This window comes from Diadema setosum, chromosome 14 (genome assembly GCF_964275005.1).
Source record: "Diadema setosum chromosome 14, eeDiaSeto1, whole genome shotgun sequence".
NCBI classification, from domain to species: Eukaryota; Metazoa; Echinodermata; class Echinoidea; order Diadematoida; family Diadematidae; genus Diadema; species Diadema setosum.
Window position 1 is genome coordinate 32,449,598 of NC_092698.1, and position 19,172 is coordinate 32,468,769.

Genomic DNA, 19,172 nt, shown 5'->3' on the forward strand with positions numbered 1-19,172 from the left:
TTTTCCTTATATCATCGTACCCATGTGACATCATACACTGTGGTAGTCTTCTCATCCAGCAGTAACTGCGCAGATACTTAAAAAATTCTTAACTTTTGAACGGATTGTCTGATTTTCCCCAAGCTTTCACTGATGTGTTCTACTGATATTGCTGCATTCACAAAACCCACATGTCTATGAAGGTGAACTTGTCCTTTTAAGGGTATTTACTAATTTATCCAAAATATACACAATTGTATGCGAGTATATGAGTAGAACACACTGTTGAAGTTTGAAGAAAAATTTGATAAGCTGTTCAAAAGTTATGTTTTTCACAGTTTTGGTTAAAACCATGTGCTGTCATCTCAGAATAATGCAGAAATGAAAATATGTGATGTTGCAGTAAGGGAACCATTACAAAGAAAATATAAAGACAATTCCACATATTTTCATTTTCTAGCATAATGAAAGATCACATGACTTTATCTCTTTCACAACACAATGGCCCGAATTCACGAAGGTGGTTTAAACTTAGACCATGGTACAAATTTAGACCATGGTCTAAAATAAGCATTAAATAGGCGTACCAATACATGCGCGCATCAATGCACGTTTTCTTACTGGATGCCTGTTAGCGTACGCAATCTGTCAATCATATCTACGCAGAAGAAATTTACATAAACCATGGTTTAAATTTAGACCACCTTCGTGAATTCGGGCCAAGGAGAATAATATACCCTAAATATATATCAGTTACAAGTAGAGGAGATTTGTACTTAGGAAAAAAAAATCAAATAACTTTATGTGGAATTCTCTAAATAATTTCTTTGCACTGTGGCATTAAAGACTGTTGTAGCCATCTCATTCAGAAATGACAGCACATAGATTGAACCAAAACAGAAATTTGGAAATTATTAATGCTGTCTGATGGTGCAACCAGAGCACCAAGTTAATAGCTAGAATATGTATTTTGTATTTGTATTGTACTTGTATTCATTTATTCAGGGATGAAATAAAAATTGCTTTCAGATAAGAATGATCATGACTATACATTAATTTATCAATCTTTTTTTTTGAGGTATACATTGTAACCTCTCTTTCAAGGTTTATCAGAATTTCATCTGTAATTGATTACATAGTAAAAACAGTTCTTTGATTTTTTTTTTGTGTGTGTTTAAATTGAAACAATTTTCAATAACTGTTCTTCGGAATTTCAAATGGACACACTTTGTGCAGTTCTCTTCAATGTAGTTGTGACAAACTTGGAAGTTACTCATCAAGGTGGCTTTGGGATGAAGCAATATTTTTGTTTACACATACCATCTACGACTGGCAAGAAACATGATTCTGCAGTGTAATTCTAACAATTCTTTGGTACACTTCCAAATGCTCTCGAAAGGATATTCATACAGATTCTGGCAGTACACTACATGAGTGTTCCCAACATGGTTTCTAATCTGGATGCTAACCAAGTGAAAATTCAGCTGAAGTCCCATGGCAACAACCAGGTACTCGTACTCAAAGTTGGTCCCGCTCTCTGTTGTGACCAGATTATTCTCTGGGTCAAAGGTCACTGCCTTCTCCTTCTTCCAGTCCACGGCTTTGGGCATAACCTGGGCCATGGTTCGCCTTGACTGCTCTCTGGTCTTCACCCCACCCCCAACCAAGGTCCACATGGGCTGGTAGAAGTGGCTCTGTTGAAAATGAAAATTTAAATTCAGCCATCAAGAAACATCGGCATCACCCAGCACAAAGCACTAAACATCATTGAGGGCATCATAAAAAGAGACATCAAGATTAACCCGTTCGTTGAGGATGGGCTGATTTTGCTACAACACATATTTCCCATAGACACTTCACAGAGTATACTCGGGACTCATCCTCAATGGGTTAATCAAGGACAAAAAGGGCCTTGGTTGTAAACCCACAGAGTTGTCTTGGGGGTAAGAAGTTTTTAGTAATGTCCTTCTGCCAAATGGAAATGTGCATCATTTGAGAGGCTGAGAACACAGGTTATGCCTCTGACAAAAATTCAAAATTGTCTATTTCTTTTCATTAGTTTTTTTTTTTTTTTTTTTTTTTTTTTTTTTTTTTTTTTTTTTGGGGGGGGGGGGGGGAGCACATTACTTTGATTGACTTAGTATAGCACATATTTCATACTTGGCCAGGATTCGAACAGAGCTCCAACCTCCTGATCACCAGACAGGCGTCTTATCCACAAGACTACTGAGCTTCTGCCCGATAACCAGTGCTGGTTCTCATCCTTTTGTTTTATACAAGCATGCAATGGGTACTGCGTAATCATTAAAATTTATGAAATTCTTGCATTGAACTGTTTTTATTGCAACTTATCAAAAAATTGGGCTACATCGACGTAAATAAGCACCAAATTAATCAGTGTTTACTAGAGTCCTGCCCGGGTACATTGTATGTATGACCATGACTTTTTATCATGGCTTCTACTAAACATTGATTGATTCGGTGCTTATTTATGTCGATGTAAGGCAATAGGTCAATCAGCTGCAAAATAAACTTGATGCAAGTGATGCAAGAATTTTGGGAATTTGATCTGGTGAGTGCATAAATTGGACACTTGAGCATTGCATGAAATGTCACCGTCTGAATCTGTCATGAACTACACTTAACTAATCATCTGTGGATGCATTGAGCTGCCATTGGTGTGCACTTACTGGATATTATGTCTGCCATCTCATTAACTTGGCTAAATTCGGGGTACAACAACCAAATTGCCACATTCGAAGCCACTGTGCAATGGAAAATTACTCTGCCTTGCTCCTTCAACTTTCCACAGCCGAGTATCTCCACCTTCAGGTGAAAACACCTTTGGACCACTATGTGTTGACATTCTATAAATCATGAGCATTCTGAAGAGCATAGCGGATTCAAGTGCATCAATGGTCATAAAAGTCGTAACTCATGCATGCTATAAAGACAGCTGGCTGTATGTGACATGTATTGACATTTCAAACAGACTTTACCTACAGGTATCACACATATATCTCATCATATCACATACTAAACCTCCATCTAACATGCAATGATACACTTCAGTAATCTTTATGTCACTACACGTATGACCTTTGCAAAGGTTTGCCTAAATTCTAATCAGTAAATTGATTTGATCTCATTAGTATTAATTTCCATTGGGTTGGCTGAAAAAGAGTCACATTATTCCCAACAATTTCATGAGCATATTATAACCTTCAATAGTATTCGTCCAAAATATTGGATGTTGAATGCCTGACGTAAATTGCAGATGAAATCATACTGTGATTGACATAGCCTTTTGCAGAGGCGGCTCGCAACGGACTCGCATATGGTGGGCAGTGGACTCATGCACACACAGCGATCAGATGGGAGTGAGCTATTCTCACAGCTCGCCGGTCGCGCGCTGTGTGTGCCTGTTCTGAAATCATTGTGACTGTTAGCTGCCTTTGAAAAAGGCTATGATTGACACTGATATGTGTTTTTGAATTCATGAGTTGTTGTATGATACCGTAAAACCAGAAATATTCGCAGGCATGAAATTTTCATGAATTGGAGTCGACTGCCTTTTTTGCAGTATGAAATTTTCCCAAATTGCCACTGGCATTCAATGCATACAGTGCACACAAGATCTTACCAATGCATTCTACTTTCATGGATCTCACGAAATTTGTGAAATAAAATTGCACACGAAAATTGCTGGTTTTACAGTAATTCAACCTGACACTTGTTACATTTCCTGACTTCTAATTCATGACCTGGCCTACAGTGTACAGCAGTACATTAAGTTTCATTACTTTTTTTTTCTTTAAATGAAAATTACCTCAAATACACATGTGGATTCCACTAATGTAGAAATATTAGTAGTACACAAATTGAGGAAAATCAGACAATCCATCTAAAAGTTATGAATTTCATTTTACAGCATTTGAAAACTAAACAATGCTTTAACTTTGCACTGGTAATCCTTTTCCCCCTGCCTCCTAAAACTGGTAACTCAAGTGGTCTTTAATATTGCCAAAAAAAAAAAAAAAAAAAAAAGGAGAAGAAAGTACATTGAATTCATCTTGTACATCTACATCCTTTACATCTCTGCCCTACTGTATCACCTCAATTTGTTGTCATCTCTTGTCTTAGTGATGAGGGCTCATAGATTTAATCAAAACTTAAAACATTCATAACTTTTGAATGTATTGTCTGATTTTCCTGAAACCTCACTGATATGTGTCAGAGTTACAAAAGTCTGCATATATGTGTACTTTTATTTTCACACAAGCTTTTGGTTACACGAAATGTGCAAAAAATTTCCATTTTTTTTCCAGTAATACTCTCAGGCAATCAAAGTGAATTGGCACTAGCTTACACAGTATGATGAGTCATTTGCCAGCATGTATCCCATATGGGCTGATGGGTGAGAAAAAAAGAAAACATTTTTGTAATGCCCAGCTCACATTATAATGACAACACAGCAACTGAAACAGCATATTATTAAAGGTAGACTAACTCCTGCAGAGTACATACTTCCTGGCATGTGGATCTTTTTTAAATCTGTTTGTATCACAGCAAGGTAATCATTTGCCACATACATGGTGGTGGCACCACAGAGGCCAGCATTTGAGAGGATATCCAAACGCTTATAATTTGAAACGTAATGAGTAGCTACCTCTCCCTCCTTGCTTAATTCTAAAAAGCTATGACAGTACAATTACTGCAGTAATAGAAGCAGAGGATATGAAGAAACTCGGTAACTGTCATTACGGATATTTCAAAGAGGGAGTTATGTAATACTTGTGGGCAAATCGCTTTGCAAGGGGACAGATGACTGTACTGTTTAGTTTTCAGAGCTTTGCTCTCACAATAAGTCAATAGGTACAACCAGTACCCAGCAGGGTAGACTATTCCAGCTGATCGTGTCAGCACTGTTGAGACAGAATGATTTAAAGGGTAATATTCCAGACTCCACAGTGACAGAGATGCTGTTTTGAATAGGCATGGGGAAGAGAATGGAGGAAGGGGATTTGGTGGAGGTACAATTAATGTCAGGAGGAGCGTAGGTGGGGTCATGGACCTACAACGTAGGTCCATGGTGGGGTGTAGGAACAGGGAATGGTGGAGTGTGGAGTGGGAGAAGTATTGGGAGAGGACATCAGGAGGTGATAGTAGAAAAGATAGGGAAGGAGCAAGGTGGCAAGGGTAGGGTGAAGAGATCAGGGTTAGATCAGGGCCCCATTTCATAAAAAAGTTGACATGATAGCTACTCTTACCAGAATGGCAACTGTCATGGTAATGACAAGAATCCAACTTCCTGATCGGCTGTCGATATGGGAAGTTGCCATTCCAGCAGGAGTTGCTACCATGATATCAACTTTTATGAAATGTGGCCTTGGAGGGGATTGGTTAGAGGGGATAGTACAATAGATGAGAGAAGAGGATAGGGAGAGGGAATAGTGGAAGGGAATCTGCTAGTGCTTTGTGGAAGGGATGGGAAGAGGAATGTGGCGAGTCAATAACTGTCTACAAACTACATACCCTATATCATCGCTGGGGTGACAAGACCTTGTATCTGCAATTTTGGTGAAAATTACTTTTTTGCATTTATGGTCAAATAATCGGTTAAGTGATGTCCTGTCCAAATCCTAGCTGTCTTACCCCATGCAAAAATGAAGCCACTATGGCCCGTCAAAGGAACGGCTGTCCCATTTGCTATAGTGCTTTGGCTGCCATATTTTTTGGCTCTCCTGAACATTTGACGTTTTGTAGATACGAGGTCTTGTCGCCCCAGCGATGATATAACATTAAACAAATGGAAAGAACAAATAATCCAATCCGCTTTTAAAAGGCTATCTCAATCAAATCATGCATTGCATTTCTTACTTTACCCTGAACTAATTGTACCAACCAAAGTATCATCTAAAAAAGAAGATGGTAGGCCCTATGATGGTAGTGACATTGATCCTCACAAACTAGTTCTTTCTTTGTATGTACAACTACTTCTGCACAAAGCATTATATGACAACACTGTGACTGCATAGCCATAGCAGATATGATATCTACAAGTTTGTATTTGTTTCACAAATACATTCTTCCATAATAACATGATTTTGGGAGTATCTCTTCAGATATTAAATTATGCATCAATAATTTCCCACTCATTCCAAGTGAAAAATAATTGTATAGTATGCAAATAACAATTTCTCTAAGTACAATGTAGATTGTTTTCTGTAGACATACAACTTTAGAATTTTACTATTGATAAAGTTCTGCCACTATTACAATGTTCACTGAAAACCAACAATGAACACAACAAATGCACAAACAAAACCAATAGATGGAGAAAGATTTGCATAATCCTTGAAGTGATGATTGTATCCATCCTACCCAAAATATCATGACTGCTTAATGAAAGAAATACACACAGATTTCATCCCCCAAAAATTCTTCTAAATGGAACATTGATTTTCTTCTGTCACATACAGGCACATCCAGTGTGTGTTTTTGGCTCAAAGAATCATACATGTAGCTCATTTCCTCAGTTTGCTCAAATTTTGTGGTAAAGGTGCAGGTTTACCTGTGCAAAAAGGTAGAACAATTTCCTCCAACTTCGCACATCCACCGACTGAACAAAGTTCATCTTGACTTTACATCCTCAGTCTAGCTTGCTATAACCACAAAGAGGTACCCGACCTCCACAAAATTTCACAATATGGATCTATGGTGCAAGGTGACAAACATTAATTACAAGAAATTTAACTGTCGTCTACTAAATGCTATTTGCATAATATCTATATTTAATCCTACCTTCTCTCTACTGCATGCACCTGTAGCCTGACTGCTCAGAGTTTAATAGAGAGGATGAGAATGTATTATGTTTGCATAGAGTGACTGGCTGTGATAACACACTATTGCAGTCCACATGCAGAGTGCAGTCCAATGTAAAATAGCCTCAGTGATTCACATCATCACAATGCATTGTGTTAAACTTTAACTTCCATTTCTTCTGTGTTTTTAATGCTGGTTTTTCAAGAAAATGCATCTTGTGTGGCTGCACATATAGAAGGAAAAATTCCTTGATTGTATTACTGATACCAAAGCATGGCAGCTACAAGGACAAACCCCTTTAAATGAATGGAAATACCTAGAACATGCCAATTACGTAGTGAGGTCTATCTATGCCTTTTCCCCCATTTCCCCCTTTTTCTTTGTAATGCAAGGCATTACAAAAGACCGTTTCTCTTTCCATTGGGCTGGATGAGTATTAAGGGCAAGGACGCCACACTTATCAACAGACAGGTGCCCACAATATTGGGCCTGCCAGACAATGACCTTTACATCTGCTAGGCACAATGTGTAAGAAGGTCATATATCCTGCCGCACAGTAGCAAGCTGCCATTACGTATCTACACAGGCCAGAGGCGTCCTCTATTCCATTCTTACATTGTCATTCCATGGATTATTGTACATGCGACTATAATGAATCGAAACTAACATAATTCACGTCAACAAAGTAACTTTACCTACCTAGAATATGTATTCATATTTCCTTTTGTTTGTGACTTCCTCTTAATATTCAAATTATCTCTATGAATGGCACGTAGCATGTTTTTGCAGAACCTTCACTGCCACAAGTATGGCAGAGTATTTTAAAGTAAAAATCATTTTCTGTTCTCTTGATTCACTGAATGCATCTTTAATGTCCTCCAACATTTCTTTATAATCATTTGATCTGATTCTGTTTGTTTGTTTGACGTTGTTGTTGTTGTTGTAGTATCCTCAAATTGATAACTGCCTTCTCTTACCCATTAAAAGGGTGGTCACTTACACACTACTTATGCAAGAGTGGATTTAAATGACAAGTCAAAGAGGTCTAATGCTGATTTATGCAGTATCATACCAATGCATTACAGACGTATCAAGGCCAAGGTCATTAATATAACTCACAGAAGTCTCTTCTTTTCATAAAGTATTGTCAACTTCCTCAACGTTGCTAAGCTATTAAAGCAAATGATCACTGTGATAATAATATGCTCTACCCAGAGCAATCTCTTGGGTGTAAAGCTAGGCATGCACCCTGCAGTCCTTGCCATCATTAACCCCAACATTACCAGATGCCTGTGCATAAACTTCATTCACAAGGAACACAGTGGGTATAAAAGTGCATTACGATGTCTGCACTGGACTGAATTCAAAGCACGGTTAACTTGTGTTCAAGTCTAGAATGTGACTCAATTCACCACTCTTCTCTCACATTCATTTACTCACATCGGCCGGTTCTATGACAGCCACCTGGCCCCTGCCAAATTTTCTGCTCAAGAAGCTCGCGGTGGCCAGTCCGCCAGACCCGCCCCCTACCACCACGAACTTGTAGCTCTGCTTCGCCACCGGTCCCGGACCTGGCACCTCAGATGAAGAGTCTGCCGCCGGCTTGGCTGCAGTGCTGTAGGAGAGCTGTAGGGCAAAATATAATTAGTAATAGTACTTAATAGTTGTAATAGTATTCATTCAGCATTTGCAAGGGATAATACCAGTAAATATCAATCAAACAACAAACAAACAAAGTGTAATACAATCTGAGTTTCCCACTGGTTTCCAGGCAGGGAAAAAGCAGTTAAAAATTACAATGTTCCATGGGCCTTTCCTTCCACAATGAAAATAAGAAAAAAAAATGATACCTCCGGCACCATTTCGTGGCGGAGGCACAAAAACATGATCATAGAGTTTTAACAGTTTTACTTGGTATTATCAATAAAGCAATTTTCAAAGTGTTTCTCTCCCCCTCCCCCTTGTAACCTGTTCTTTACAAGAACCTGGTGGCCTGCGTAAAAGTCTATCATAGGCATTTCAGAATTCAGTATGGAAAGGGTAAAGTTAATATTCTGATGGAGTCAAGTACGGCATCAGTCTCTCATACTTCCTCCTTGATCCCTGTTGTAAATGTTGTCGCACATTCAGTGTTGACTTTGTGCAATCATAACATTTCAGTAAATCAAAGTACTGTGAAAGTGGATATTTTCGCGGGACTAATTTTTCGCGCTAGGCCGGGTCAGAAGAGTTTCGCGTGTTTTTAATTCCGCGGAATCAAGACATCACGCACAGGAACGTATGGCAAGCAAAAATATTCGCGTGTTTTTATTTTCACGCTAGTTTTTGGTTGCGCGAAATGCGTGAAAATTTCAACACCGTGAAAATTTCCACTTTTTCAGTATATTGTTTCTTTAAAGGGGAAATCCAGTCCAAAAATAAGGTAGTCTGGAAAAAAAAGAAAGAGTAAAATCTCACGAGTTCAAATGTAAAAATTTGACTGAAATTGGATGAAAAATATGGAAGTTCTGAAATTTTGAAGTTTTGCTAATTTCTGCAAAACAGAACTTGTACAGTGGATATGAATACGCATATGAGTGAGCTGACTACGTCATAACCTCACAATTTTCCATTGATCGTGTACAAAAAATGACAAAAATTCAGCGTTTCTGTCATTGAATTCTGAAACATGATGTTTTTCCTGGTTGAATAACTTCAGAATAGTGATCAGTTAGATATATCAGGATTTGAGCCTCGGCCATAATTGCATTTGAATGAAAAATTGGAAATTTCAAATTTTATGTAAAAACTATCATGGAATGGTAAGTTGTGAGTGAATGACATGCTCACTTTTCCATTTGCATATTCATATTGACTGTTCAAGAACTGTTTCCTCAAAAATTAGCGAAACTTCAAAATGTCATAACTTCCTTATTTTTCACCCCATTATGATCAAAATTTTACCACTGAACTCGTAATATTTTACTCTTTCTTATCAGACTAACTTATATTTGGATTGCATTTCCCCTTTAATGGTTCATGGCTACACTGATTTCATTAGGACATCTCCAGAGAATACATGCTATCTGATAACTTGATAAAGGCAGTCGGAGAGAAACTACAGTAGGTAGCTTAATCTATTGTGAATGACTGCACGTAACATGGTCTGAAAAGGTATGGCACTTGTGAGATTATCACCTCTGGGCAAGTAGAATGTGCCCCTCAAAGCAGTCGATGGTGTATTTACATGGTATGATACAAATCTACTTGTCAAAAGTGAATGACTGCCCCAGATACAAAATAAACCAAACAATGAACTATGATTTGTTTCCAAAATTTACTCAAAGATGTGTGGTGACATAAGGCCTATTTCACAAAGGTGCTCATAGTCTGTGGAAGAAATTAGTTCTGCAAATTTCAATCTATAATGACCGACAATTCTGAGTGCATGCAAACAGAGATACACAAATTGATGAATGCAGGGTATAGCAGTCCAACATGTGATATTCACATTGGTGTGGGTACTTTTTTATGGTTTCTAGCAGTTGGCATACAAAATTTGATAGACCATTAAATTAATTGATTAGGGACATGTACAATAATTGTGTAATCATTCAGGACATGTTACAATAATAATGTCACGACAGGTTGACTAGTTTTGCACTAATTAGTCTAATGATATCATTAGTATTTGTTACCCACATGAAAAACCAACAAAACAAAACATAATAGCAATGTTGGTTGCAATTACATACATGTACCTGATATAAATGATGGAAGCTGTACCCAATTCTCATACTTTGTCCAGTCAAGGTAATTGTCTTTTATTTCAATTTTCTTTTTATTCTGCATTCATCTATGATTCTTAACATGTGCATTTATAGAACAGATAGAATACATTATATGGTAATAGATTTAAAGTAAAGATGAGATTATAGATACTGGAATAGAATATTAACAATACTGCCGCTTTGAGGCTAGCCACATACAAATCAAGAGGCTGCTGTTCAATCAATTACAAAATTTTGTACAGCTGGTATTTGTACTTCGTTACCTCTCACACCTTCATCACCACCATGATCAATCCATATACTAGTACTGAGGCATACTAATATGAATATCTTATCAATCACATTTTCTAGTGCACAGAATTAGAGAATATTCATTTACTTGCCTGAAAAACCAAGACTATGACATCTTGGACAGGTAAGTTCATGAAATCTATGTCAAAGCACAATATCTAATACTACAGCCTCCAATTTATGCAGTATCTGTATTAGCTCCTGATCTAAATCCTTTTTGCCTACAACTGAAGTGTACAATGCAGACCTTTGTGCCTGGCCATGATAAAACTCAAGTTTTTGTACAAATTGTTCTACGAGTACAATGCCTGTCAGAATGAAACCTGTAAACACTAATGCTTGTTTAATACAGGCCCACGGCATTGAGTTTGCGTTAGGACAAATTGTAGTTTCTTACACAACCAAAGGTGACATCACCTACCTTACATTACATCAGTCTATTACTCACTTGCTAGAAATAAGCAATATTGGCAATTTACAAACAAAATAGACCTTCAAGGTACTGTTCACCATTGGGAGCAGTGATTTAAAAAACGTCTGATATCCCATTTATAACATACTAAGCAAAAAGGGAGTTCTGAGAAGCCTCCTGTAGCAGCCTCGAGCAGCCTTTCAGCTCAGTATACACAGACAGAATTCAGAAAAGGAGATCTGATCAGGTCTGAGCAGGTCAGGTTCTGAAACCACCTACAGGGGATGGCTCTAGAGCCTGTGATAGCAGCCTTAGCTGCAGTATAAACACTAGGGGGTGTGCGAAGCTGCTTTTTAGCCGACCCGGAAGTTATCACTGAAGGTCATCCCCTGCTACGGCTTACATTCAAACAACCCAGCCATCTTGACCAATCCCCGCTGAAGAAAGCCTTTCAACTTGCACACGTTTTCGCGCAAAAGCCTGCGCCATGTACATGTATCACAGGGCAGGAACCGCTGGGGCCTGCTAGGGTCTGCTAGGGCTGCTTTTTGCGAGCAGTATAAACATTATGAGAGGCTGCTTTTTCAGAGTGGGCTTTCGAACCTCCTCGAGGAGGCTCTGAAACCCACTCACAGTATAAACAGGGTACGAGTTGATGCCTAAGTCTATGTGTGGGTCAGTTGTATCATAAAACATCCTACCAAATAAAGATTTTGCAATAAAGCCTTTGAGAAAATATGAGGTCCAGATATCACTATTTTTTCTCAATACACCTAACTGTAGACAGTTTACCATTTTCTTTTATAACTATTGTTTACATTTTGAACATTTAACACTATTTCACATTGATTACTGATTAACACCGGCTGTTTTCATCCCTAATTCACATTTTCGAACTATATTGAAGCACTACAGTAGAGTTTTGTTTTATGCATATATGGTAAATTGTGCCTTTAAAATGCTCAATATACAAAATCCTGAATAAATCTAGTATATATCAGATATTGTATAGCATGATAATGCTCCAAGTACACACTTCCAGGCTTTTTCCATTTTGGGGAAATGCCAAACTTATCAATAGGCAACATTTCTACTCAATTGATGTCTAATGCCCCAGTCACATAACACGGATGCTCAAGGATCTACACAGTGATCCAGGGACATACGTGAAGATCCGGGGAGATCCGGGCTTTTGGTACGACTATATACACGGAATCAACACAGCAGCTACACGGATAAGGCCGGAAGAGCGCGGCGTCTACATGGACAAACACGGCATCTACATGGATCAACACGGCAGCTACACGGCAGCCACACGGACCACCCCAGATTGCTCTGCCAACACAGCAATTCCCGGATGACGCCCCATGTTTTTGACCTCCAAAAGTTGCCGTGTTGGCCTCCAGGCGTCAACACGGATCTCTCCCCGGATCAGATCCGGGGTGGTCCCGGGTGATCCGGGATGTCTATGTGACTGGGGCATAAGACATCTGAGTTATGATAGATAATGGTTTTTAGTACCAGGCCTATTAAACCTACATTCAACTCACTTGATCAGGGTTCGAAATTGGCGATGGTCCGCTGGCCATTGGCCACCTGAAATCACGTCGGACTAGCTAAAAATGGTAAAATTCTGAAGTTACTAGTCTGTCTGGTTAGCCAAAATATTGCTTCAGTGTCAAAATTGATTCTAAGTAGTCTGCCTGGCTAGTTCAAAAAAGAGTTAAGTGCGACCCCTGTAATGATGTCATTTACATGTATGAGGAAGTGCATCAAATCAAATCTATGTCTGTCATTCTAATGAGCCAACCTGCACATCAACAAAGTAACACAACTCTTCACATGACAAGAACATATTGATCAGCAAGTTATTAAAATTTTGCACAAGGTTAAACATAGAGAAACTAGCTAGTTAGTTGTGATTTTAGATTTCTTTGGTTTGTGTTAGGGCACAAGTTCATGAAAACCTCCCAAGAGAGGCAAAGAAACTAGTCTTCATATGAGTATGGGGTCCTGGAAGACAAGTAATACACATTGACATGTTAACTGCTGTAAAAAGTTCTGCAAATTTTGTGGCCACTACAGGCAGGTGGTTACTAAAAGCAGGTTTTACTGTATTTTAACTGCCATGATGGCTTACCTTTGAAGATAGCAATGCAGGGCTTGTAACTCTCGCATGTCTTCCAAGAAACAAAGCAGCCATTGTGGATCCTCTGGCACACAATCCCATGTTTCTCTCAGCAAAGTGTTAAATCAAGAATTTCTGGCATAGGATAACAAGAACAAGACATACAAAGCTTACATCTTCAATTGTTTCGTTTTTTTTGCCACAATTTGTCTCGAGACCATTGCACAGAACCTGTTTTGAAATGAAACTTTCTCATTCATGCAGAGAATACCACATCTCCTATGCCACAAAATGAGCAAATCAACACAACAGAGCTCATTTTGCCTGGATCTGAGGCACTGTACAGTATGTTCCCCACCCCCACCCCCCAAAAAAAATACAATGGGACTTGCTGCAACAATAACCTTAAAAGTAGTGATCAATCAAAATGCAATTTCAGGGTATGAAACTACATCCTGCAGAAAACCCCTTTCGATTTGCTTCAGTGGTCATAGAGAAATGCAGATCTTTTGAAGTCCCTTCACTCCAAGTTTTGTATGGAGACGCATCATCCATTGTGTTCACACCAAGGTTACAAATACATGTACCAAGTTGTTCATTGTATTCTCTCTCTCTCTCTCTCTCTCTCTCTCTCTCTCTAAAAAAAATAAAAAAAAAATCTTTTGAAAAAGTGACTGCATGTTTATTTTCATTTTCAGCTTTTAAAGAAATAAAACATGAATTATGATATAAAAAGGACGCAGAAATTCTTGGTTTTGCAAGCATTTGCAATGTGTTAAAATGAATGATTTAAAAAAAAATGAAATCATTAACTCACTGAAGACTTAAAGGCATTATTTACCATATGCAGATGAAACAAAAACCTAGCTTCAGTGCTTCAAAATAGTTGTTAATTATGTGAGTTACGGATAGAAACAACCAATGTAAAAATCTGAATCAGTATTTATATACTGTTAAAGGGAAGGTAAACCCAAAGAGCAATGTGGATTGAGTGAAAGCAGCAACATTAGTAGAACACATAAGTGAAAGTTTGAGAAAAATCGGACAATCGATGCAAAAGTTATGAATTTTTAAAGTTTTGGTGTTGGAACCGCTGGATGAGGAGACTACTAGAGGATATGACGTATGAGTGGACAACAATACAAAGAAAATATAAAGGATATTCAACAAAAATTCACTTTTTTAGAATTATGAAAGAGCAGTGGACCAACCGCTTTCAGAAAGCAGGGGGAATAATTGCTACCCTTAACATATGTCAATATCAAGTTGATGGAATTTGTAATTTTCATGAAAAATTTATTTTTGTAGTATTTTCTTTATATTTTCTTGATATTGTAGTCCACTCATACGTCATAACCTCTAGTAGTCTCCTCATCCAGCGGTTCCAACATCAAAACTTTAAAAATTCATAACTTTTGCATCGATTGTCCGATTTTCTTCAAACTTTCACTGATGTGTTCTACTAATGTTGCTGCTTTCACTCAATCCACATTGTTCTTGGGGTTTATCTTCCCTTTAAACATTGTTAATAAAACATAATGTGAACAACAGTCATAATAGAAAAAAAAAGTTTCTAGACTAAACCATCAACAGTTACAGTTTAGAGGGAAAAATAGTGATATCTCCTTATGTTTTAGGCTTTATTACAAAAGTTTTTTTTATGGTACTCATGTTTTGTGATTCAACTGACTTACACATATAATATGCATCAAACGAGATATCTCAAACATTTTTTATATCACTGCTCCCAATGGTAAACAGTACTTTCAATTGAAGTCTTATTCCTTTGTGGCTTTCTGTTTCTTTTTCAAGGTGATCATGACAGCAATATCTACATTATTTTTAAATTTGTATACTCACATATTGATGAAATGTTACGAACAAAATTTAAATTCATTGGTTGGTTGCCTTGTCAATTTGAAGCAAAATACTTTAATAAATTGTTTATACGGATACATGCCAAGAGCATCCAAGAGGTAAACTTGGGCGATATGAACCCATGACATCCACTACGAAGATCCACATTTCTCCATGACCATTACACCAAATTGCATGGGGTTTTCTGCAAGATGTAGGTAACAAGTTATGGTTTCATACCCTGAAATAATAACATTTAGCTTGTTTAGACTTATCAATGTGAAAAGTCTGAATGTAACTTTTTTTGTTTGGGGGGGGGGGGGGAGGACATACTGTATGTACCATAACCACAGCTTTGCTTCTTAAATATTTTGTTACTTTGATGTTGTCTTCTTGCTGTTAAGGAGGTTTTGTTTTTGTTTGTTTTTTGTTCATTTCAGTCATTCATCTTATACCACAATAACCAGGGGGGCGTTTCATCAACGAGTTTGTCGGAGGTTTTCACCGACAAATTTGCTATCAGCCAATCAGACGCAAGGAATTCAGTAGCTTTTAACAGTTGTCAGTGTAAATCACTGACAAAAAGTTTCATGAAATGGTCCCCAGAGCTTCAGAACTACAATAAAGATAACAGGGAGGTAGACATTCTCTTTCCACCTCCTTGTTAAAGGGGAAGCCCAGGGAATTGTCATAATTTCACATCATGTAGTACATGGCAGCTCCATATCTAGATTTGTGGAATCAATTGTGGTTCTTGAGCAGAGAAACCAATACTCTGAAAACCCAAAACAATAACACTGAACAAGGTAGCAGTTTCACCATATAAAGAATGCGTGAGTGGGGGCTCACCATAAGAATGCAAGAATAAGACTCGGGACTCACATACATGTATTTCAGAAATGATGCAATGCAATCCAGTACAATACAGCTTGTTTAACAAGGTCACCTGGTTAGAATTTATGCATGCGTGCTTTCTTCTTTTTTGCTCTACTTCCTTGAGAGCCCCCAAACACTCATGCATTCTTATGGTGAAGCTGCTACATGTATATCATCATCACCCTTGTTCATTGTGATTTGTGAGTAAAACATTGAGAATATTATTCTTTATTCCAATCACTATAAAGTCTGAAACTTGCAATTGCATGTACTCAGTATAACAAATTTATAGTTGTTTAAACGTAAAAAGTCTGAAAATAGGCCGGAAATCTCCTTTAGATAAATATTAGATTTTTTTGTGCTTCAAATACTTTTAGCAAAATAAATGATCATAGTAAAACCTCACAATGTAGAAAAAGGAGGAATTTTGTAGTCTCTGCAGGCTGAGCCATATATATGGTACCGGTACGTAGACTATCTGTTCGGTAATAATTAAAGACAGGCCAAAAGTGTGGGGTGTATGGGACTTACTGTACTGCGAACTGCACTGGTAACGGGTACCCACCAAGCACCATCGACCATCCCCCCCCCCCCCCCACACACACACACACACACACAAAGACACTGGTAAGATGGCAAAACCGAAACAACTCATGTAGCACTCCGATTTCACACGAAGTAACTTTCATAAATGGAGCTACTGTAACTCAATGCTTTTAATACATCAGGCCAAACCTTGGTTCCTTCATCATAAACAAGCCCAGGCCATGCCCGTTTATCCCGCGGCCACGCAGCACGTACACCTCCCCGCCCCGGCGGGGGTCTGTAAGAGTTCTGTGGTCTGGACGCGCCCGCTTCGGTCGCGAGAGCTAGCCCATCCCTCCTACTATCCAACCCGTGTGCCACATAATTGAGAGAGCAGTATCAAAACCAACAAAAAGCTCATTTTTTAACGGCCTAGGTCACAAACCTTTGATGGCAACGCGGCAAAGCATTCAATCTGGACTCCAACGACCAGGGAAATTATTGCTCTTCCAGAGGAGACTTCAACTCTAAGTTCAAGTTCAAGGAAGGATCTTGGGATGGCGACATACAGTCAAGTGTATTAATAACAGTAGGGAAAGACCAGCTGTCAAAGGAGATGCACAGCGGCAGCGGGACAGCAACGCTCCAAACACAGGGTTACGAAACCTACCAAAACACGGGCCCGGAGGTGGCGCTTTAGCACCCTTCATTTGGTCGTGGATTGTGTAGCACTATAGTGGAGGTCATATTTCTTATTTGACTTTTTAACATCATAAATGTGTTTTTGATGATATTTGCCCCTACATCATATGAGAAATTGCACATTCAAGGGTTATAAAATTTCTCAAAGAGAAACTTTTGAAAATTATGCCCTTTGGAGTTTTTTCAAAAATAAATCTTGCAGTTTTGATTAGTTTTTCATAAGATGAATACAGTGAAACCCCGTTATAACGAGTTCGGTTATAACGAGGAACCGCTTATAACGAGGTGATCGTGTCGGTCCCGTTTTCCTTTGCGTGTAAACCTATGGCAGAACAAATCGGTTATAACGAGTTCGGTGATAACGAGATTCCGGTTATAACGAGGACAATTTCGGTGAATCATGATAAAGAAAAACATAAGCAATTTGATCGGATATAACAAGGTTCCATTTCTTGACCAAATTGCCGCTTTCAAACGCGCGACAAACGCAACATTGAAAACCGAATTCACGCTATCCACGTCTTTTCCCGTTTTGCAGAGAACCGTTCCTTCCATGTTTTCTTCTTAATCGAGCGATAAGACACAGGAATACCTTCCGATGTTCCTACTAAATTATCAAACATAATCATTCGATTTTCTTTTTCGCGAGAAACGCGTGCGTGATATGAGTTCAGACCACAGCGCAACGAGAAAAAAATAGATAACGCATTCAAAAACTTTTCATGTAGCGACAATTGTGACCAAAAATGGACAACTGGAATGCGTGTGCAACTCATCATTATATCCTTTCCAATTTTAGTTCCGACTTACTGTTCTTTTGCTGGTTTTGAGCAAATATGAGTTTGGATGATTAAAGCCGAAATAATAAAATCATCGCTCCCGATCCCGCCGGGTGACAGTAGCGTTAAAATATTAGAGTAACGCATGTTAACCTACTTAATCGGTGTTCAGAAAGAGAAACAAACGCATTTATTAGTTTGAATAGATCTGGATTTGTTCATTATCATTTCACAAATGATAATTTAAATATGAGTGTGTATGATCAAAGCAGAAATAATTAGTGAAATCATCGCGATCCCGCCGGGTGACAGAAGAGTAAAAATAGTAGAATAATGCATGTTAAGCTACTTAATCGGTGTTCAGAAAAAGAAACAAACGCATGTATTAGTTTGAATAGATCTGGATTTGTTCATCATAGAAATATTGATTGAAATCATTGCGATCTCGCCGGGTGACAGTAGCGTAAAAATAGTTGAATAACGCATGATAACCTATTTAATCCGTGCTCGGAAAAAGAAACAAACGCATTCAACAGTTCAAGAACGGATGTACAAAACGCGAGGAGATTTTCGGAAGAAAATAAAGAACGCATTTTTAATCCCTTCGAGCGCAACGATCATACATTGTATAAGATTACAGCCAAATGATTCATGAAATTATCGAATTCCTGCTGGGCACCAACAGCGTAAAATACCTTGCAAGTTAGCGGTAAACAACGCACGTATGTTACTCTGAAATCATCGCGATCTCGCCAGGTGACAGTAGCGTAAAAAAAGTTGAATGACGCATGTTAACCTAAATCAGAAAAAGAAACAAACGCATTTATTAGTTTGAATAGATCTGGGTTTGTTCATTATCACAATTCTTTCAGAATGGTCTACCAGGTACAGATATGAGTAAAAAGGATGACAACCTCCCACATTCAATCCTGTCGCATATTTTTCAAGAACGGTCGTACAAAACGCGAAGAGATTTTCGGAAGAAAATAAAGAACGCATTTTTAATCCATTTGGGCGCAACGATCATA

The 19,172-nt window shown here is 38.3% G+C and overlaps 1 protein-coding gene across 1 annotated transcript in view; it reads right to left on the reverse strand.

The window, feature by feature from the left end:
- Nucleotides 1-17,233, reverse strand: part of LOC140237608 (sulfide:quinone oxidoreductase, mitochondrial-like) — a 30,128-nt gene extending 12,895 nt beyond the window's left edge. The window contains exons 1-4 of the mRNA XM_072317538.1: nt 17,109-17,233; nt 13,418-13,540; nt 8,245-8,430; nt 1,449-1,673 (exon numbers count right to left, since the gene is read on the reverse strand). Of these exons, the coding sequence (XP_072173639.1) occupies nt 1,449-1,673; nt 8,245-8,430; nt 13,418-13,507 (501 nt within the window). The 5' untranslated portion in view covers nt 13,508-13,540; nt 17,109-17,233. The remainder of the gene's footprint in view (nt 1-1,448; nt 1,674-8,244; nt 8,431-13,417; nt 13,541-17,108) is intronic.
- Nucleotides 17,234-19,172: the final 1,939 nt, after the last annotated feature.